The following is a 23,369-nucleotide window of genomic DNA, read 5'->3' as shown; positions in this document are numbered from 1 at the left end:
CAGATAATCATTGGGACATGTGATTTTAGTGGGACATATGTGGGGGACATGTTTTTATTATTAGGGACATGTGTTTTTATTATTTGGGGACATGTATGTTTTGGGGACATGTGTGTTTTGGGGACATGTGTGGGGACTGCGTTTGTACTGTGTGGTGTGTTGTGTGTTGACACTAGACTGATGATCAGTGAGTAAAAAGCTGTAAAAAACAGCTCATACTCACTGATCATCAGCCGGCTGCAGCGTTCTGCTCTCCTCTCCTCTCCTCAGCGATGACTTCTGTGTGAGGAGAGGAGAGCTGATTGCCTAGCAACCGGCTGTTTGTTTACATCACATAACGGCCGTGATTGGACACGGTCATCATGTGATCAGGAGGGCCAATCACAGAGCCCTCCTGCCGATCTGAGATGTGCCGTGTCCGGGTGACACGAGCACATCGGGATCGCGCCGCTGCGCGCGCGATCCCGCTACTTCTGAAGGACGTTCCTGAATGTCCTATCAGGAGTAGACGGCTCCCACCCGGCCGTATATATGCTATGGCCGGGTGGGAAGTGGTTAAGACATGGGTCTCCAAACCTTCTAAACAAAGGGTCAGTTTACTGTTCTTCAAATTTAAGGGGTCACTGGGAGTAGAAAAGGTCCTGACATCTGTGAGAAAAATAAAATAAAAAATGATATGTGTATATAATATATATATATATATATATATATATATATATATATATATATATATATATATATATATATATATAATGGTTCATCATTTGTCTCTCTGGAAGGAATTGTGCCCCATCTTTGGTGTCATTGGACCCCCATCATTGGTGTGGGTGGGGGGGATTATGTCCCATTGTTGAAACAGTGCTCCAAGGGCCGCATAAAAGCAAGCAAAGTGCCGCATCTGGCCCCCGGGCCGCAGTTTGGGGACCCCTGCTTTAAAAGAAGCCTAAAAGTAAAAATTCTCCAAAGGACAAGAAATCATCAGTCTTCCAGTGGTTGGAAGTTTATGCCAAAGAGGACCTCTATCCGGTAACCGGGATCTAGGAATTAGGGGTTGGGCCTATTAAGGAGTAGCCTCCTTGAAGTATGGCCTATAGCAGCGGTTCTCAACTCTGTCCTCAAGTACCCCCAACAGGCCATGTTTTGGGAATTTCTCTTAGATAAAATAGCTGTGCAAAATACCAAACCATTGACTGATTTAAAGCAACTGTGCAAGATAAAGAAAAATATGCAAACAGGGCTTGCTGGGGGTACTTGAGGATAGGGTTAAGAACCACTGACCTATAGCATCCCTCAAAGCCCTGACAAGGTCCATAAGTACATAACCCCTCTGTGTTTCAGGGCCTTCAAAATTGAGGTTGTTAATTGAACAAGAGTCACTTAAATCTGTAATTAGGATACCAAAAGTAAAAAAGCAATACAGGCTTGTGGTTTTTCACTTATGGGGAAAAAGTCTTTTGGATTTGTGTGTTTTAATAGCTATTCCTAAATATTTAAAATGTGTGTTAAAGAATAACTTCACTGAAATTCCAAGGACCAGTGAAGCGATTGCTGGTGTGCTATATGCTTTTTTTATCCTGTAGGGGTGCTATATAAATTGTAATACTGGACATATGGGAGGCCATTATTTCACACTACATAGTGCCAGGTTTAACCTAGCATGTGACCCATACAAGTCCAATTTTAGCTGCCAATGGAGGACCTGTTTGCATTGAATTTTTATAGGTTTCCTCTGAGCGCACTGAGCGTGCCGCTGTCAACAGTAATATGCCGCGAGTGGCGACTCCCGTGCGCATGCGCGGGAGTGACGTCATTGCAGCTTCATCGAATGACCGCGCCAGAGCAGCGAGACCTACCAAGAAGATGGAGGCTCCGTACACAAGGGGACAGCGGTGACTTCGCTGGCTCCTGTGTCAGGTAAGTGACACATAATGGACTACTATGCGATGCATAGTAGTCCATTATGCTTTACCTTTGCAGGGAATCAAAGTGGAAGTGAACTCATCAGGGTATACTTCCTCTTTAAGAAAATAGAAGCCTTCAGTCTGCAGATGAACTCTGCCATGTTCAGGCTGCAGTGGCTTCTGCAGTGCAATAAGTATATCATTTGTAATTGTTGGATACAATTATAGTATTAGAAAAAAGTTGTTGTTTTTTTTTATTGTTATGCATTTGTCAGCCTGTAATAAAAAATTAAAGCAGGGTTTTCATTAAACAGAGTACCAGATAAAATCCTTATTTGTCTTATTGTGAGATGCACGCTATGTGCAGGCAAAAAAAAAAAAAAAAAAAGAGATCAAGCAAATTCAGTACAGGAAGAGAGCCTGCACAACTGTGCAAGAAGGTAAGGTTGGAGTTGTATGCTAGGTACACATCTATGCGTTTCTGAAAAAAATAAATAAAAAAAGGTTCATGCACCTTTTCAAAAACGTCTTTTTGACCATGCAGTTTTCCCTGTGGTTCAAGCACACGCACTGCAGTTTTGAATATGCGGGGGTGCCATTCAGAATCAATGGCGCCCCTGTGCGTTTTTACTGCTGGTGGTTGCGGAATCGCTGAAGTTTTCACACCCGCAGAAGTGTGAACCAAGTCTTAACATCCCCCAATAATTAATAGAGCTCAGCTGATAATTGATGGATGATGGTAACAACATCTACCTCTTGCAAGTTCTTATTTCCCCCAAAAATTAAGAAAACTGATAAGACACAGGCATGTCCTTACCTGAATCGTGAATCCCTCCCAAGTGCTTTGATTGCTGTAGCTCCCCCAAAGGAGTGTCCTATTGCTGCCACCCTCTGTATGTCAATGGAGTCCTAAAACAAAAAAAGCTAAACATAAATATGGCAACCAGTCTGATGAATATAGACTTTTGCTCGCCCAATGAGAGGACGCAGCCCCAGATACCAAAAGCATAACGAAGACTTAGCATAAACCCCCTTATCTTCTTCAGGCATGATTTAAGCAAAATTGATTTCCCCTGGCTTCGGCAACATATTTTGCTCAAACATGAATATGATAGGCACAAGCACCCTATTGTAGGTGTCCCCCCTGCACTCTTCAATCCCGGCTCCCCACCATGTCCCTTCACTTCCTACACCCCCCCCCCCTTTTTTTTTTTTGGCTTGGATACAAGCTTCTTCTAGGGCAGCTCTCAAAGAGGGGTTGCTAGTGGTCCGTGACCGCACCCCCACATCCCCCCCCGACACTTCAGCAGTAAATATTTACTGTCAAACTACCCTTATTCTCTATGTCAATAAAGTTTTTTTTTTTTTCGGTTACCTCACAGGCAGACCCACAACTGTGTTCGTTACACGGGCCCTGGCCTGTATTCATTTTGTTCTACTAGTGAAAGCAGTTGGAATTTTAGTCTGGTTGACCATTAATACATTCTAGCCTTTTTGACTATAACCCTCGTCTCTTACGATGGTATTTGCCTTAAATCATAGATATGTTCGTTGTTTCATACATTGTACCTTGGTTATTAATCTACTTTATCACCACCGTACTGTGTCGTTGTGTTGAACTGTAAGTTGTATGCAACATTTACAATAAAATTTCTTTTGGGAAAAAATAAAAATAAAATATGGCAACCAGAAAGAATGCCACTCTCTCACTATTGTTTTTATCACATAGCTAAGGTTTTATCAACCAGTAGCTCTTCAACTTTGTGAAAACAAAGCCATGTTTTCCCTGCCAGATCACCTATGCACAAAGTGGAAGCAGCTTCAGCTACTTTTGCTTAAAAAAAAAAAAAATATATATATATATATATATATATATATATATATATATATATATATATATATATATATATATATATATATATATATATATATATACGTCTCTTAGCCTTATTTCTCCCACTCCCCTGCGACATTTCCCAAACATCACATACATGGAAGATTTTGGCCAATCATATAGGTCCTAGTACCTTATCTTATATGGTGTGTGTCAAACTTTATTTTAGATAAAAGTGTTAAAATCTGATTTGGAGGCCCGAATAACACTGTAATCTTTTTAAAAAGCATGTTTTATGTATTTTGCTGCATTTTAACCAGCTGTGGACACTGGGTGTACTACACATGGTCAAAAAAAAAAAAAAAAAAAACCTTCAAAATGGCAGCCAGGGTTTGTTCTGTAAATATAGTAGCTGTCAATGGGGCTGACAGTGGGGATACATTTTGCCATGCCATAGCATATGTACACCCCTGTCTGCTGCCTTTGCAGCAGTCATTTGATTGTCATTTAAAAAAAAAAAAAAAAAAAACTTTACAAACATGTCATACTTACCTGCTCTGTGCAAGGGTTGTGCACAGAGCGACCCCAGTCCTCCTTTTCTGGGGTTCTCCTGCGGCCCTCCTGGTGCCTCCTCTGCATCGAGTGCCCCTACGGAGAGCCACTTTCCATGGGGGCACTCTCCCGAGTGCTGCTGCTGCGTCCATTGACACAGGCAGCAGGACTCTGACCGTCCCCTAGCTCCCGTGTCACTGGATGCGATTGAAAGCAGTTGGAGCCAATTGCTCCTGCTCCTATCAATCTATCCAATGAGAACTGCAGCACAGAAGGTTCTTCACCTTAATGCATAGATGCATTAAGGTGAAAAACCACAAGAGTTTGCATCTCCTTTAAGAGGAAGTAGTTGGGGGTGGTAAAAAGGACTCTCAGCTGCATATTTTTATCCACCGTGTCCCAATCGCAAGTGTAAAAAAGAGGGAGGCCACAGTGTTTAACCCCCAGATAAGTATGCAAAGTAACATGGTTACTTTTGTATCTACTCTCTTTCATTATCTACTGATCAAAGGGATGAGCTTCCATCTGCATAGGTCAGGTAACATATGGCCACCACCCCTTATCTTTGCTTTTCTACATACTGACCATATATTAGGGGGGCGTTTTGACAATTTGGCACCTCAGTAAATGTTCATTCCGGAATATTGTTGTGCTGGCTTTTTTCAATGTTTGATGTATGTGGTGTCACTGTTTAGCGGAGCACCCACCCCTCAAAAAGTGTTACTTGAGGCCAGTGTGGTTTGCTTTTACAAATTACAAGTTAGGCTTCATGCACACGAGACGCAGATGCAAACGCTGCTGGACACATGTTGAAACCGGCGTTTAGAAACGCGCGTTTTGCCGCGATTTTTACCGCGATTTAGCGGCGTTTTACCGCGTTTGCGTCTAGAAGCGTTTAGTTAAGCTAACATCATAGACCCTCCCCAGCTCAAAAATTAACTATTTCAGAAATTTTGTGAGACCAGAGTGAGTAGCAGCAGCTGTGAGAGCTGCAGTGTACTTGTATTTAGCGTGTCACTTGCCACGGCACCTGCCACAAGTTGTGGATTGTCCACTTGCCACGTGACTTTCCACATCACCTGCCACGTCACTTGCCACGTCACCTGCCACAAGTTTTGGATTGTCCACTTGCCATGTCACTTGCCACAAGTTGGGGATTGTCCACTTGCCACATCACCTGCCACAAGTTGTGGATTGTCCACTTGCCACGTCACTTGCCACATCACCTGCCACGTCACTTGCCACGAGATGTGGATTGTCCACTTTCCACGTCATCTGCCATGCCACCTGCCACAAGCTGTGGATTGTCCACTTGCCATGTCACCAGCCACATCACCTGCCACAAGTTGTGGATTGTCCACTTGCCACGTGACTTGCCACATCACCTGCCACGTCACTTGCCACGAGATGTGGATTGTCCACTTGCCACGTGACTTGCCACACCACCTGCCACGTCACTTGCCACGTCACCTGCCACAAGTTTTGGATTTTCCATTTGCCACGTCACTTGCCACGTCAGCTGCCACGTCACTTGCCACAAGATGTGGATTGTCCACTTGTCACATCACCTGCCACATCACTTGCCACATCACCTGGCACGTCACCTGCCACAAGTTGTGGATTGTCCACTTGCCACGTCCCCTGCCACGTCACCTGCCACAAGTGGATTGTCCACTTGCCACATCACCTGGCACAAGTTGTGGATTGTCCACTTGCCAAGTCCCTTGCCACTTCCCCTGCCACGTCACCTGCCACAAGTGGATTGTCCACTTGCCACGTCACCTGCCACATCACCTGCCACAAGTTGTGGATTGTCCACTTGCCACGTCACTTGCCACATCACCTGCCACGTCACTTGCCACAAGATGTGGATTGTCCACTTTCCATGTCACCTGCCATGCCACCTGCCACAAGTTGTGGATTGTCCACTTGCCACGTCACCAGCCACATCACCTGCCACAAGTTGTGGATTTCCACTTGCCACGTGACTTGCCACATCACCTGCCACATCACTTGCCACGTCACCTGTCACAAGTTGTGGATTGTCCACTTTCCACATCACTTGCCACCTGCCATGTCACTTGCCACAAGCTGTGGATTGTCCACTTGCCACGTCACCTGTCACGTCACTTGCCACAAGTTTTGGATTGTCCACTTGCTACGTCAGCTGCCACGTCACTTGCCACAAGATGTGAATTGTCCACTTGTCACATCACCTGCCACATCACTTGCCACATCACCTGCCACAAGTTGTGGATTGTCCACTTGCCACGTCACTTGCCACATCACCTGCCACGTCACTTGCCACGAGATGTGGATAGTCCACTTGCCACGTCACTTGCCACGTCACCTGCCACAAGTTTTGGATTGTCCACTTGCCACGTCACTTGCCACGTCAGCTGCCACATCACTTGCCACAAGATGTGGATTGTCCACTTGTCACATCACCTGCCACATCACTTGCCACATCACCTGCCACGTCACCTGCCACAAGTTGTGGATTGTCCACTTGCCACGTCCCCTGCCGCGTCACCTGCCACAAGTGGATTGTCCACTTGCCACATCACTTGCCACAAGTTGTGGATTGTCCACTTGCCACGTCCCTTGCCACGTCCCCTGCCACGTCACCTGCCACAAGTGGATTGTCCACTTGCCACATCACTTGCCACATCACCTGCCACAAGTTGTGGATTGTCCACTTGCCACGTCACCTGACACAAGTTGTGGATTGTCCACTCGCCACGTCACTTGCCACATCCCCTGCCACAAGTGGATTGTCCACTTGCCACGTCACTTGCCACGTCCCCTGCCACAAGTGGATTGTCCACTTGCCACGTCACCTGCCACAAGTTATGGATTGTCCACTTGCCACGTCACATGCCAGTCACCTGCCACAAGTTGTTGATTTTCCACTTGCCACGTCACCTGCCAGGTCACTTGCCGCGTCACCTGCCAGGTCACTTGCCACGTCACCTGCCACAAGTTGTGGATTGTCCACTTTCCACGTCACTTGCCACTTCACCTGCCACGTCGATTGCCACAAGTTGTGGATTGTCCACTTGCCACATCACTTGCCACCTGCCATGTCACTTGCCACAAGTTGTGGATTGTCCACTTGCCACGTCACTTGCCACCTGCCATGTCACTTGCCACAAGTTGTGGATTGTCCACTTGCAATTGCAATTGTTTAAAATATTTTTCTAATGGTTTTTCATCATTTGCAATCATTTTTGAGATTTTTAATGTAAAAAAAAAGGTGACCTTTAAAAACACATATAAACGCAAACGCGGATAAACGCGGTAGCGGCGTTTTGCATCTGAAACGTGGACATTTTTGTTTCTGAACGCATTTTTTTGCTTCTGGAAAAACGAGACTAAACGCAACTGCATAAAAACGGAAAAAACCGAGACTGTGTGCATGGACACATAGGATAACATTGAATGAGTTCAGGGGCAGTTGAAAAAACTGTCCAACTGCGTCTGAACGCGCGTTTAACTGCGTCTCGTGTGCATGAGGCCTTAATGAAACCTACAACGTATTTGATTTTTAAATAAAATGTGTTCCTATTTAACCCCTTTGTTTACCCTAATAAGCCTTAGTCAAGTTGTTCTTCTCCTTCTCCTCTTACCTATTATTTTCCTGAAGATTTCTATTTTTCTAACAATTCATATTTACATTTTTAGTTTTTAATTTTATTAAAAAAATATATAAATAAAACCACTAAATTGAAAAATGTTTTAATTTAATTTGGAACTTTGCAACTCTTTGTACCAAGTTCTAAATTGTAGTGCAATTTTAACTGTCTCCCACCCACCTATAGACAAATGACAGCAGGGCGGCTCTTGTTCTGGGACGACGTCATATGGCGCCCAGTTTAGCCGCAATTGCATGCAGCTCAGCAATTGCAGGCGTGCTGTGACCTTTACCCATGTGATCGGCTGGGTCCAAATCACAGCCAATCAGATGTAAACAAGGAGATGGCGTTTATTGGCTCACCTCACACTGACAGAGTGTGAGGGGAGACGAGCCGATCAGCGGCATCTCCTCACAGGGAAGACATGTATAGGTAATTGGGGTACAGCATTGCCTGACCGCGCAATTGTCATTCAAAGTGTGACAGCTCTGAAAGCTGAAAATTGGTCTGGCCAGGAAGGGGGTGAAAGTGGCGGGTATTGAGGTGGTTAAACAAAAATATAGAATAAGATTTATATGGTTTATCGACAGTAAAAAATTTTTTAAAATGAACACTGAACAAAAAGTGAAATTTTAAGGTTTCTTTTTTTTTTTTCCCCCCATCTATAGTTTGCATATAATAATATTTGTAAGATAATATGACCAGCCCTGTTGTCCTAAATTAATTATCTATGTAGGGAATTGGAGGCTGTCAGTAGGGCAGTCAATGGTGTCAGTAGGGCAATGGACTTTATTAATAGGGCAGAAAAGAGTGTCAGTAGAGCAGAAATGTATGTCAGTAGGATAGTCAATGGTGTCAGTAGGGTAGTGGATGGTGTGAGTAGTTTTATTTTTTATCAGCCCTGTTGGGGGGCTTTGGCACAATATAAGATGTCTAAACAGACACCATGATGTCTCACTTTTGGGATAAAGAATTGAGGACACAGCCCTCAGTCTCCATCTCTGCAGCTTCAGCCACACAGAATGAACGAATAGTAATAGCTCTGCACAGAGCTTCCTGTTCATTCCCAAGCTGAACCATTTTAAACACTGTTCCCAAATGGTCTTTTGTATATTATTTGAACTTTACATCAATTATCAAACAGCAACCAGAACTTATTTGAAATTGTAGTTCAGGTAATTTTAAGGACTTGGTTTCTGTGATACAGAAACATGAATGTATAAGCTACACAAAAATCAGTATTGGCTCATCATGAAAAACCTCCAAGAGTCTTAATGGATTTTTTTGTGCACTTCAGAACTGTTTCTCTTCCAATACTAGTCTATTGAAATGCAAAAGCAGCTTGAAGAAGGCCAAATGCAGGTAAGAATGAGGTCAACTACATGCCAAAATGTCAGTGAATAATCTCAAGAGTCTCATGTTAAAAGCAACTGCATTTGTCCATCAAGGCTCAGTGACACTGGCCCCAGGTAGGAAGGTGCTTGTACAATTCTTTACGTTAGTGCCTATGCCTTCAATGTACCCACCTTCAATAGAAGCCAGTCAAAATTGGATGGTAATGCGTTGGTTACTGGTTTGCCAGCATTGATATCCAGCACAAGGTCCAGAGCCCTGATGCATTCATCTGCCCTCTTCTGTACCTACAGATATGAAGCCGAGGATAATGATCCACATGAATTAATTTATAAAAGAACATAGCACAGTTATAAAGATAACAATTAGTAAAGGATCCTAGCTCTTTGAAATTGTAATATATGTAACATTAGCAATGCTCCCAGAAGTATTTAATATAAGTGCATTAATGTCTAATTACTGGCATGGTGTTCTATAACTCAGTCTGTGAGGTTTGTCTATGATTGTCTGACTCCTCTATTTTACTGATGGCAAGCCAGTCATGTTGGAACAGGAAGGGGCTATCCCCAAACTGTTCCCACAAAGTTAGGAGCATGAAGTTGTCCAAAAATGTCTTGGTATGCTGACGCCTTAAGTGTTCCCTTCACTGGGGCCAAGCCCAACCCCTGAAAAAAAAATCCCACACCATAATCCTCCCTCCACCAAATGATTTGGACCAGTGCACAAAGCAAGGTCCATAAAGACATGGATGAGTGAGTTTGGGGTGGAGGAACTTGACTGGCCTACACAGAGTCCTGGCCTCAACCCGATAGAACACCTTTGGGATGAATCAGAGAAGATACTGAGAGCCAGGCCTTCTTATCAAACATCAGCGCCTGACCTTACAAAATGTGCCTCTATCGAAGAATAGTCAAACATTCCCATAGACAAGCTCCTAAATCTTGTGGACAACCTTCCCAGAAGAATTGAAGCTGTTGTGGCTGCAAAGGGTGGGCCAACTCAATATTGAACCTTATGGACCAAGGCTGGGATTCCATTAAAGTTTGTGCGTGTAAAGGCAGGTGTCCCAATACATTTGGTAATATAGTTTTTATAGTGATCCACCGCACTGCTGTTGCACACCAGGTCTTAGGCTGTCATCTGGAGATGGCTGTCTCCTCCTGGTCCTTCAGCCAGCCCCCTGATAACACACAACCAGGTCCTCTCTCCTCGAGAGGCTGTGTGATGCCCTCTTGAATACCTGACGTGGATATCCCAGCAAGCTGCAGGAGCAGGGTGATATCATTCTTGCCTAGACAATGGCAGGCAGGGGATGGATATTTAAGGTTAAAGGTGACGTTCATCTTTTGTTACACCTGTACACAGGTATTAACATGTTAATGTGCCCCAGTCCCCCCCCCCCCAAAATCCCCTTCCATAAAGAGTGGACTGGAGATCCTCTCCCTGCACCTGCTGTCACAATTTTAAAAACTGTGCATCATTCATTCACACAGTTCTGTGAATGAATGAACTACAAGTCCTGTCCTCCACTACAGCAGATGGTTGGTAGTTATTAAAGCGGAGTTCCACCCAAAAGTGGAACTTACGCTCATTTGTCTCCCCTCCTCCTTCGGTGCCACAATTGGCACCTTTCGGGAGGGGAGGGGGGACAGTATACCCATCTTTGACAGGTATCCTGTTCCCACTTACTGGAGTCCGGGCCGCGGCCCGTGACATCACCGTGGGGCTCCCTCCTCCTCTCCCCGTCACAGGGTCAGTAGGAGAGAGGAGAGGGGCCTCGCGCATGCACAGTAGGGTTCCCGGCGTGAAGCTGCAAGGCCACACTGCTGGGTACCCTTAACCCAAATGGCGGCAGCAGCACCCAACACATGATGGAAACATCAGCTGTGGTGCCGACATCGCTGGACTCCAGGACATATAAGTGTCCTATTGTTAAAAGCCAGCAGCTGCAGAACGTGTAGCTGCTGGCTTTTAATTTATTTTAATTTTTTTGGGCAGAACACTGCTTTAATGAATTGTGAGGGCACTGGTAAGCCCTCTTGTAGTTCATAGATTCTTCTGCAATTCAGTAACTGTCTGCTTGTACAGGAGGTACAGGCAGACAGCCATGAATGTCTGTAAGAGCCTGCCATTACACCGTGATCTGTTAATCTTGGGTGCAATGCTTTACAGGCTGCAATGTAAAAAAAAAAAAAAAAAAAAAAATGCACATTTTTGTACCTGCAAATCATGTGCATTTTTTTTTTACAATGCCAGTTGTTGGCCAGTTCAATACTGTGTAGCAAATACACAAGATGGGGCCCTACACTGATGACGTCAAGCCATATAGTTTATTCAATCACACGCACATAGCCATGACCCTCTGCTGCATTTTACCACTTCTACAACAAAAGTTCCATCAGGTGAGAAATGTGTCAAAGGGGCGTGGCTATGGGCAGTGGTGATGGGGGAATCCCTCCCCACGGAATACAGTGTTGGTGACTTATAGCCTGTGGTGCTAATTGTTTGGGGGGAAAAAACACGACAGGCTGGTTGTACGCAATTTGATTAATCGACTTGTGTACAACCAGGGTGCCCATACATGCTTCAAAATGAATCTAGTCCCCGTGAAGTAGCCACATTTCTATCCATGCAAGGCTGGCATTAGACCTTGGAAAAAAGAGAGGTCCTATGAGCTACACATCACTGCAAGGCCATACCCCCTGGAGCCAGGGTTGAGGCCATCATATACACATACATAGGGTCTTGCAGTGATGTGTGGCTCGTAGGACCCTTTCTTTTTTTGTCTATTTGACTGTTGGAGCTAGGAGCTCCGCCCCTGCCTGCACTCTCAGGGGAGTTTTGTATGAAGAGGACCTGGTGGAGTCCTGGGCATCACCCGCTATTCGGTTTCAGGCACGGCTTTAGACCTTAACCCTGCTGCATCCTTCTTTCCAACAATTCAATCTCTTACCTGCTCAAATCGGAGTGGGAATTCATCTGAGCCTGGTTTTGGAGCCTTGTTATAAATCCACACCTCCTCCAAAGGGTCACACTCCTCCTCACAAGCATCAGTAGAGGACCTCCCCTTGAGATAAAACGTTGCAGATGCAGACTCATCTCTGTTAAAAGGTAATCCATTCAAAGAAATGAATACTTCAGCCATCTATAATGTTCAGCTAATCTCACTGTTATTTTTATTTTGAAAAAAGGGAATAAACACAGGATAAATAATCTAGGTACGGTATGTGTTTTGTGATGAGATACTCCAAGTGGTGCTTCCAATAAGGATATACTTAAAATTAAAGCACCAAAAAAGGAAAGTACAATATGAAAACCCGATTACTGAAAATATGGAGATATTCACCTCCTTCGCTAGAAGAATGGCTTCCTCTGATTAATACCAATCTACTTATTTATAAATTAATGTATAAGCTTAGAGAGAGTGTAAACAGTTTTATAAGATGTGAGTACATTGGGTCTCCTCCCTCCACATGCTTCTCCCACTACACCCTGGTGATCTGTCCACATAAATGTATGTTTTCTTCCTTTTCATTTCTTATAATTTATCCATATTTATGACTAAGGCCGGGTTCACACTTCACTCTCCTTTCATTCCCATGACAGGAGAGAGTGTGCCCGGCTCACAATGGAGCTGGTTTACACATCTCCAGGGCGGCCGCGGTCCGGATTTGGAAAGGGTCCTGTGAGTCTTTGGCTCTGAATTCAGGCAGAAATTCGAACCTAATTCGCACCTGAATTGGAGAACAGGGACAAACCAGTCCCCATGCCGCAGCATTTCTGAACCCAGCCTAAAAGGCAGGTGCACACCATGAGAAAAATTGGGTGAACAATCTTCCGATTTTCCCCTCGATATTTTACAGCAAGTCGGAACCGAGGAAAGAAATAATATACGAAAATTATCGTACAACAGTCTTTTTTTTTTGTTGTTGTTGATGGTTTTTGATCATGCGTAGTCTTTCATATCTGTTTTTTCTTGTATGAAAATCGGATGAAAAACTGTACACAATCCGTTCGTTCTGTTCACGTACGAGGACTTTTTTGCATTTGTCTGTTCGGAAATTTTTATATGCAAATTCTGAACTGGATGTCGAAAGTTGTGTACACATTATATGAAAATTGAGCAATCGTACCTCGTATGGAATTTTTCCTTCCGATTTTCTTATAGTGCGTTTCCACCTTAAAGTGATTGTAAGGGTTTTTTTTTTAATTAACAAACATGTCATACCTCCACTGTGCAGCTCGTTTTGCACAGAGTGGCCCCCATCCTAGTCTTCTGGGGTCCCCCGACGGCTCTTGTGGCTCCTCCCCACATTGGATAACCCCCTAGGAAGAGAAGCGCTCTCCCCAGGGGGTTACCTTGCAGGCGCGCTCCCGAGTCCAGCATTCGGTGGAATGTATGACTCGGCCCCACCCTCTGGTACCCACATCATTGGATTTGATTGACAGCAGTGGGAGCCAATGGCTGCACTGCTCTCAATCTATCCAATGAAGAGCTGAGAACCCCGGGCAGAGAGACAGCGCGTCCCTGCTGGGTCAAGTTCCAGGGCTTAGGTAAGTAAAACGGGGAGGCCAGGGGGCCGGTCACTGTCAAGTGTTTTTTCACCTTAATGCATAGGATGCCATTAAGATGAAAAAACATGAAGGTTTTAAACATGAACCCCTTTAACTCTAGCTACCCATCCTGAAATTCAGGGAAGCAGCACATGAGAACCTAAAGGCTGCAGACTGCAGTGGTGGGGCCTCCCCATTTTTTGTCTGATGTTCAGCTACTTTATACCAATGTAATTATGAAAAAAGAGGCTTTAGTACTGCTTTAAAAAGCGATAATTTCTTCATTTATATAGCCATTGGTCAGCACATCCATTTTCTAACAATGAAAAATAACAAAAGCTGCCCATAAATACAAGTAACATATCAGACAGATTACAGCTGTACGACTAACTGACCATGTACGTAACTCTGTCCCCAAATGACGCAATCCTGTCTGACCACTGATTCCTCGGAGAGTAGGTGGACAGCAGATGTCTTAGATTTAACAAAGTAAATGCCATTCACATTTACAAAGTGCATAGCAACCATATTTAAATTATTTTATTTTTATTTATTTTTTACGTAGAACAAAAAGGCAACATTTTTTTTATATTTTGGATACACCCCTTTTAATTTTTTCTGCCATCAGTTTCCCGATGGGGAGATTTCTCTTCACTTCCTGTCCCATAACCAAATCAGTAAGTGAGAGGAAATACCTCTAAAATGAGGTTGCCACCAGAGCTATTGTTCCGATGGGAAAATAACCACTCTCTTCTTGTTCTGGTGATAACCCAAAATATGGGGACAAACAAAAAGGGGCAAATCGCCCTAACGGGTACATACAGAAATAAAAGCCTGCCAGGTGTTCTAATCCCTCCCTACTCTATCCAAAACAAAAAAATATATTTAGTTATACTAAAAGTGGATATAAACCCTCACATATACCCAGTGTAGTGAACAGCCTCAGATGATACAAAGGGATTAACCAAATCTCCCTGTATACGTTTTATTTGTATATATGCATCTTTCTAGACTCTTTAGAAAGTGCACATCATGTTAGAAATGTTTCTTCCCGTTTCAACAGTGGGAGGGGACTTTGGGCATACACCGTGTGTGAGCTGATTGGAGGAAAGGCCCATGGCCCCCCCCCCTCCACATATGCAGAGAAATGAAGAAACTTGCAGAGCTGTACTGTGAATAGACCAGCTCTCTGCTTATCTATGTCCAAGTTCCCTCCCAGACACAAATTTCCAGCTGCTTTTCTCTCCTGTGTCTGAGAACTTGTCAGAAGTTTTCATGCTGATAACAGAGGAATGGAGCAGCAGAAAGACATGGGACTTATGGCTTTGGAGAGAGATAAGTAAACACTACAGATATGTGCCCAGGTCAGATTTCGGGTTTACAACCATCCCCCCCCCCCCCCTCCTTAATAACCAGGCAATTTTTTGCGATGTAGCACTGCGTCCTTTTAATTGAGAATTCCGTCGTGAGACGTTGTACCCAAACAAAATTGAAGTTTTTTTCCCCAGAAATAGAGCTTTCTTTTGGTGGTATTTGATCACTTCTGCCATTTTTATTTTTTGTGCTATAAAACAAAGAAAAAAACGACAACTTTGAAAATAAAAAAATATATATTTTTTTACTTTTAGCTACAATAAAAATCCCCCAAAAAAGTCTTCATCAGTGTAGGCAAATATGTACTCTACATATTTTTGGTAAAATCGCAATAAGCGTATATTGATTGGTTTGCGCAAAAGTTATAGGGTCTACAAAATAGGGGATAGATTTGGGGCATTTTTATTATTAGTATTTTCTTTTTTTAACAACCAACCTCTTGCAAGCTACCATGTGAAAATCCAAATGATAATTAGAGATGATTAAAAGGAGAGCTGCTAGCATTGACCACGTCTCATATGCTCGTGCCAAATAAGAATTTATACCAATATAATGCTGCACTATCCAAAATTTAATAAAATGATAATCGTACTAAATCCTAATATTACTGACTGCAGTTAAATGAGATATTCCATTCCTATATAAAAAAATAAAAAAAAATCTAGTGAACATAACAATGAGATCTAATGCAATTAAAATTGCGATCATAAACAATAAAAAATTGCAATCCAATGCGATACTCCCAATGTTAACATGTGTAGCATACACACCTCTACATACACGTTGCATTCATATGCAACAGAGAAATGTGCAACCCTGTGCGATAATTGCAGCGACAACCTGTAATTTACATACATCTATATAAAAGTGCATCAATATACAATAATCAATATAGAAATAAACTGAACCATGTTTAAAGTGCTTTTGTACCGAACTAATTCATGCATTAATCTGTGTCCACAAGTTTCTTTATTTTATTTTTTTACTAATAATGGCGGTGATCAGCAATTTTTAGATCGGACCCTTTTGACACTTTTTTGGGACCAGTGACCCTTATACAGCGATCAGTGCTATAAAAATACACGGATTACTGTATAAATTACATTGGTAAAGAAGGGGTTAACACTAGTGGTGATCAAGGGGTTAAATGTATTCCCTGGGAGTTTTTCTAACTGTGGGGGGAGGGGACTGACTGGAGGAGGAGAGAGATCGTTGTTCCTGATCACTAGGAACAGACGATCTCTCTCTACTCCTCTACAAGGATCTATTTGTTTACATTGACAGATCCTCGTTCTGGCTCTCTGTGGCGTGATCGCGGGTGACTTGCGGACATCGCTACCCCCGGCCACATGCATCAGCCATACGCTGCCGCCTGCTATAGCTGTAAAAACGGAGCGACGTACAGCTACGGCGATTCAAGGGAACGAGCCGACCTGCCGCTGTATAATGACGGCGGCTGGTCGGCAGTGCTTAGGGTTATAAAAGCCCCCCCCATCAAACTAGTGCAAAGCACACTGGAGCCTTTTTAGAATAGAAAGTATTCACACGTCTCTATGCATCACATATCCATAAGAAGAAGGAAACTATTCCTTAGCTCAGGATAGAAGGCAGAGCCATTCAAAATCACTTTTTTTTTTTACCCCAATGGTTAACTGTACGTTCAGAAGCAATTGTGTATCTGCAATAGTCAAACACTTTTTGCCAAAAGCCATTATAAAACAAATCCATCTATAGTACCTTCTAAATGCATCCACTTACCTGTGTTCAACTGCGGCAACTATAAAGCCCTGCGATGCCAACCCGATACAGATAGCTGAATACAAAGTTCTGTAAAGATAAACCAATTTTAGCAGTTTTTATTAGTACAGACACTTTTTTTTAACAGAAAGAACAGAAAAGATGTAATACAGTGAATGTATAGCGTTACTAGATTTTCTAAATGTTGATGTCTGAAAAATTAATTAAAACCTGCAGCACATTTCCTCTTTACCCCTCATCTGATGTAGTGGAAGGTACCTGAAAGCTCCAAGCCCATGAGAGAATATAAGCAGGGGGTATCTTTCTCCTGGTTTGAATGGTGCGTTCAGCTTTGCCGGACATTTCACTGAACCTGCATGTAAGGGACAAAGTACTTCAATGCTGTGTGGTCATAAGAAAATTGGCCATTATTGGGGGTTATTCAAAAAAAAAAAAGTGCACAATATTAAGCACTAAAATGTAAAAAGTGCATCAAGCAGTAGCAAAGTAGCAAGTAACCAATCATATTACAGTCAAATCAATACAAGATAGATTCTCTCTGGTTACTATGTCTTGCACTTAGCATCTCACTTGTTGCATTACTTTACTGAATAAACCTTTATGTGCCAACTTCATACACATTCATAGCTCACACTACTGATATACTACTGATATACTGTATACAGTGCCTTGAAAAAGTATTCACCCCCCTTGGCTTTTTACCTATTTTGTTACATTACAGTCTTTAGTTCAATGTTTGTTTGTTTTTATCTGAATTCCATGTGATGGATCAGAACAAAATAGCCTAAGTTGGTGAAGTAAAATTTGAAAAATATATACATATAACTGTTTTTCAAAAAAAAAAAAAAACTTATAATTGGCATGTGCAGATGTATTCACCCCCTTGGTTATAAAGCCCATAAAAATTACCTTCAGAAGTCACATAATTAGTGAAATGATGTCCACCTGTGTGCAATCTAAGGGTCACATGATCTGCCATTACATATACACACCTTTTTGAAAGGCCCTAGAGGCTGCAACACCCAAGCAAGAGTCACCACTAACCAAACACTGCCATGAAGACCAAGGAACTCTCCAAACAAGTAAGGAACAAAGTACAAGTCAGGGTTATGCCGCGTACACACGAGCGAATTGTCCGGCCTACTTTATCCGGCAAACAATCCGGCGGATAGTCCGGCGGACTTTCTACCGAACGGATTTGGCCACACACGGACACACAGGAAGTCCAGCGTTTGCTAGCGCGATGACGTACAGCACGTACGACGGGACTAGAAAAAGGAAGTTCAATAGCCAGTAGCCAATAGCTTCCTTTTCGTACTTCCTTCTGAGCATGCGTCATTCTTAGTCCGCCGGACTAGCATACTGACGAACGTATTGTCCGCTGAAACCCAAGTCCGGCGGAAAGATTGGACTGCAAAAATACTTTCTAAGTCCGCCGGACTTTACGCTGGAAAAGTCTGCTGAAGCCCACACACGATCGGATTGTCCGGTGAAATGCGGTTCGGCGGACTAAGTAGGCCGGACAATTTGATCGTGTGTACGCGGCATAAGGTTATAAATAAAATATCCAAATCTTTGATGATCCCTTGCAGCATAGTGGTGTAGTGGTTAGCACTTTCACCTAGCAGCAATAGGGCTGCTGGTTCAAATCCTGACCACAAAACTATCTGCCTGGAGTTTGCATGTTCTCCCTGTGCCTGCGTGGGTTTCCTCCTACACTCCAAAGACATGCTGGTAGGTTAATTCGACCCTGTCCAAAAATTGGCCAGAATATGTGTATGTCAATGTTGTATGTGTTATAAGTGTGTCGGGACCCTACAGGTTAAAGGACCGCGTAAAAAAAAAAAAAAAAAGCTGCAGATAGACACCGGTGGCAAGAAAGCGCCCTGAGGCGATTCGGTTCGCATAGGTAGCGCTATACAAGTCATTCATTCACCATCAAATCTATCATAACCAAATGGAAATGGAAATCCAAATAGATACTACAGCAAACCTGCCAAGAGACACCAAAACTCACAGACCGGGCATGGAGGGCATTAATCAGAGGGGCAGCACAGAGACCTAAGGTAACCCTGGAGGAGCTGCAGAGTTCCACGGCAGGAGTATCTGTACATAGGAGGACAATAAGCTGTACACTCCATAGAGTTGGGATTTATGGCAGAGTGGCCAGAAGAAAGCCATTACTTTCAGCAAAAATAAAATAAAAAATGGCACGTTTTGTGTTTGCGAAAAGGAATGTGGGAGACTCTCAAAATATATGGAGGAAGGTGCTCTGGTCTGATGAGACTAAAATTGAACTCTTTGGCCATCAAAGAAAATGCTATGTCTGGCACAAACCCAACACATCACAACACCATCCCCACAGTGAAACATGGTGGTGGCAGTATCATGCTGTGGGGAAGTTTTTCAGCAGTCAGGATTGGGAAACTGGTGAAAGTTGAGGGAAAGATGGATGGTGCTAAATACAGAGATATTCTTGAGCAAACCCTGTACCACTCTGTGTGTGATTTGAGGCTAGGACGGAGGTTTACCTTCCAGTAGGACAATGACCCCAAACGAACTGCTGAAGCAACACTTGAGTGGTTTAAGGGGAAACATGCTGGAATTGCTTAGTCAAAGCCCAGACTTAAAGATTTCTGTTCACAAGTGCAAACCATCCAACTTGAAGGAGCTGGAGCAGTTTTGCCAGGAGGAATGGGCAAAAATCCCAGTGGTAAGATGTGGTAAGCTCACAGAGACTTATCCAAGTATTGACTTTAGGGGGGTGAATAGTTATGCACGTTTACTTTTTCTTTTATTTTGTCCTATTTGTTGTCTGCTTCACAATAATAAAAAAAATATGTCAAAGATGTGGGCATGTTCTGTAAATTAAATGATGCAAATCTTCAAACAATCCATCTTAATTCCAGGTTGTGAGGCAACAAAACATGAAAAAATGCCAAGGGGTGAATACTTTTGCAAGGCACTGTATATGCTGCAAAAGCCTAATATGAATTGTAAAAAAAAATTACCTATTTATTAAAATATGCAGTCAGATGTGAGCTTTAAAACTGGCCAAAAAGAAATTCTGTTTATGCAATCATGGTTGCCATGCTCTTTTTTTGTGTAAGGAGCTGTATACATTGCCATGCTGTTTTTCCTGAAGTCTACATAGAGCTTGATGTAAAATTTCAGTCATCCTCAATGTCCTGCATTTATTCAAAGATCCTCTCATCTTTGGGTCAAAACTTGTAATGCTGCGCACACACAATCAGAAGTTCGGCCAGCAAAAGACCGATGAGAGCTTTTCGTCAGAAAACGCGACCATGTGTATGCTCCATCGGAAATTTGCTGGACGAATTTCTGCAGTAGATTACCATAAAAACACACTACATGCTTTTCTGCAGCTTCTCCATTGAAGTCCATGGAACCAAAAATGCAAATAAAGCACCGTTTTGTGTTTTAAGAAATCCCTGACCCTTTCCAAAAATGCAGAGGCACAAAAATGCATTGATGTGAATGTGTTCCATAGGAACCCATGTTAAAAAAAAAAATTCCTGCGTTTCTGCAAAAAGCATGAAAAAAAAAAAAAAAGTTAAAAACAGTGCAAATGGAGCCTTACTTTTTAGGAATGTGTAAACAATTTAATGTCCTTGGTCTAGGCACATCTTTACTTTAAATTCCTGCATCTCACTAGAAGAGATCTCTCTTCACCTTCTTCCAATAGACACAACAGGAAGTCAAAATAAATTGGTCCAAAGTGAGGAAAATGATCTCCTAAGCTGGAAATACATTGTTAGTTTTTTTTCATTGAGCCCATGGGCTGAATAATAAAAGCTAACAGGCTTCACTATACACACAAATTAGGTGAAAGGAGGAATCCCCCATCAGGATACTATACTCTGACAGGGGCTCCTGCTGTCAGAATACACGGATCGAAAAAAGTTTCCCAACTTGTCAGTTTGTCGATCTAATGATTGGCTTTTGTCAAACTAGAACAGCCAAATTTTGATCAGTATATGGCTAGTTTTAGAGAGGTTTAATCAGAACAAAGGTCTCATTAATTTAGTCTTTAATTTTCTACTGTGTGAGCCACATTTGTGTGGGCCCATTCTTTCGCACCCTGCGATTTCCCGGAAGTTCCTGCAATGCGTTTTAGATGCATGGGGGGTGTCAAAAATTGCAAGAATGAATGGCAGCCCCTTGTTTTTTTTTTTTAAAGAGCAGTGCGTTTAGGCTGCAGGTGGTTGCGGGTGCTGGAACAGGTGCAATCCCGCAACCACCCGCAATAGTATGAACCCAGGCCAAGACAATTTTTTACAAAAACTTGATTAACCATCTCAATACCATGCCACGGCCAGAAGACAGCTACAGTGCAGCTCTGTTTTGGGAGGGTGTCCATGGACGTCCTCCCAGAACCATGCGCACCCCCCCATAACCCCCTTAAGCACGCATCCAGCATGCTCTGTGAGTGCTGTTGATCACAGATCGAGGTAAAGGGCCAGTCACAGTGGCCCTTTGCCATGTGACCAGCTGTGTGCAATCACAGCTGATGACATGCAAACGAGCTTGCTGATTGTCAGCATTCCTGTCCTTCGGTATTGTCACAGCGTGAGGAAAGGAGAGGCAGTAACCAGCAAGTGTGACAGGAAATTTACACTGAAGCCCCATACAGACTATCAGATTTTCTGCTGGTTTTTTCCTTCAGATTTACCAAAACCATGTAGTGCAAGGGCCTGCCTGATTGTATACAAATTGAAACTCCTAAGGCTTGACCTCATTATATGGTTTTGGTAAATCTGAAGGAAAAAAAATAAAAATCATCAGAGAATCTGATAGTGTGTATGGGGCTTAATAATCAGGTCACAGATCATCAGTGCATCCCCATTAGTTCCAATCAGTGGTCATCATTAGTGCAATTTATCAGTGCAGATTATTAGTGGCCATCAGTGCCACCTCAGCAGTGAAGCCTCATCAGCGCACATCAGTGAAGAAGAAAAAATTACTTTGTTTCTGTTATAAAATGTAGCAAATAAAAAAAAAAATTAAAAACGTTTTTCTTATTTTACATTTTTGGTCTCTTGTTTGTTAGCAAAAAAAAAAAAAAAAAAAAAAACAGTTGTGAAGCTCTGTCTCAAAAAAATGATAAAAATTTCAGTGTTGCATGACCACGCAATTGTTCAACGTACGACACCGCTGAAAACTGGCCTGGGCAGGAAGGGGGTGAAAGTGCCTGGTATTGAAGTGGTTAAAGATATTACATTAGGGCAGGTGTTTGGTTCAGAGATTTCCAATTCTGGACAGAGCTGTATGGACTTAGATATCTTCTTTTTCCCTTTTTTTTTTTTTTTTTTTACAGTATTGTTATGGGAACCTTCTTTGTATGAAATTTTGAATCAAAGTATTGCACAAGATTGTATCTTTTTAACACTTGAGTGTTGACAGTTTTTACACACTTACCAAAGAAATAGCTAAAAATGTAATCAATTAGAGTTCTATTCAGCTTCAGAGTGTCTGCGAGTCCTGAGTAATATTCTTTGCGGGGAATCCATACAGCATCTTCATATTCATCGCTATCCACACAAGGGTAGAAGAGTCGAAGAAAACTGCCCTGCACAGAAAAAAAACACTCATCAGTAAAATACTGTATATAACGATAAGGGGAGAGCACAGATCATGCTGGATAACAGAGAAAAAAAAAAAAAAAACACAACACACACTTTAAGCCTCTTGCACACTGCAGCTTGAAAACACTCAGTACAGCAGTTTTTTTTTTTTTTATTACGGAGCTAAAATACAGCCCATTGATTGCAATGTGCCTATGCACACAGGCCTGTAAACAAATGCTGTGCATTCTTCAGTTAACAAGAAAAGAATGAAAAAAATAGAAAAATATGCATTTTTTGGTCAGTAATTTACGCCTCTTGTGCACAAATACACAATCGCAAACAAATATGTGCATATGTCCATTTACATATTGTGCAGAAAAAGAACAAGATTTCTTGTGAAAATGCACGTATGCGCGCAAAATTTATCAGCTTTTATTTATGTAAAACCTTTATCCCGAAATAAATGCTGTAACTGCACTGTGAGCTAGAGTTTGGCATCCATTTGTTGGTGTATCTAAACCTGCCAACACTCCCCTCCCCCCAGACATACAATGCTGCTGTCCAATGATGTCCCCGCTGCTTCCTCATCCAGAGTGGAGGCACTCTAACAGCCCTTTCACACTGGGGTGTTTTTCCAGGCGTTTTTCAGGTGCTTTAGTGCTAAAGCACTTGAAAGAAGCCTCATCTGCAATCCCAATGTGAAAGCCCATGTGCTTTAACCACTTAAGGACCAGGCCTCTTTTTCAGACTCAGTGTTTACATGTTTAAAACTGTTTTTTTTTTTTTGCTAGAAAATTACTTAGAACCCTCAAACATTATA

At 42.6% G+C, this 23,369-nt stretch overlaps 1 protein-coding gene across 4 annotated transcripts in view; it reads right to left on the bottom strand.

Moving 5' to 3' along the window:
* The window catches only part of PLA2G7 (phospholipase A2 group VII), a 102,415-nt gene that overhangs the window by 19,826 nt on the left and 59,220 nt on the right, over positions 1–23,369 (bottom strand). For all 4 annotated transcript variants that reach the window (XM_077488928.1, XM_077488929.1, XM_077488927.1 and 1 more), the window contains exons 3-8: positions 22,401–22,551; positions 17,220–17,313; positions 16,962–17,030; positions 12,229–12,376; positions 9,449–9,562; positions 2,719–2,810 (exon numbers count right to left, since the gene is read on the bottom strand). In XM_077488928.1, coding sequence (XP_077345054.1) covers positions 2,719–2,810; positions 9,449–9,562; positions 12,229–12,376; positions 16,962–17,030; positions 17,220–17,313; positions 22,401–22,551 — 668 coding nt within the window. The remainder of the gene's footprint in view (positions 1–2,718; positions 2,811–9,448; positions 9,563–12,228; positions 12,377–16,961; positions 17,031–17,219; positions 17,314–22,400; positions 22,552–23,369) is intronic.

Source organism: Lithobates pipiens, unplaced genomic scaffold (assembly GCF_037356315.1).
Source record: "Lithobates pipiens isolate NorthernLeopardFrog02 unplaced genomic scaffold, aLitPip1_a1.2 Scaffold_18, whole genome shotgun sequence".
In the NCBI taxonomy this organism is placed as follows: domain Eukaryota; kingdom Metazoa; phylum Chordata; class Amphibia; order Anura; family Ranidae; genus Lithobates; species Lithobates pipiens.
Note: the sequence above shows the minus strand (reverse complement) of the source record. Positions and strands in the feature narration are given on the sequence as shown.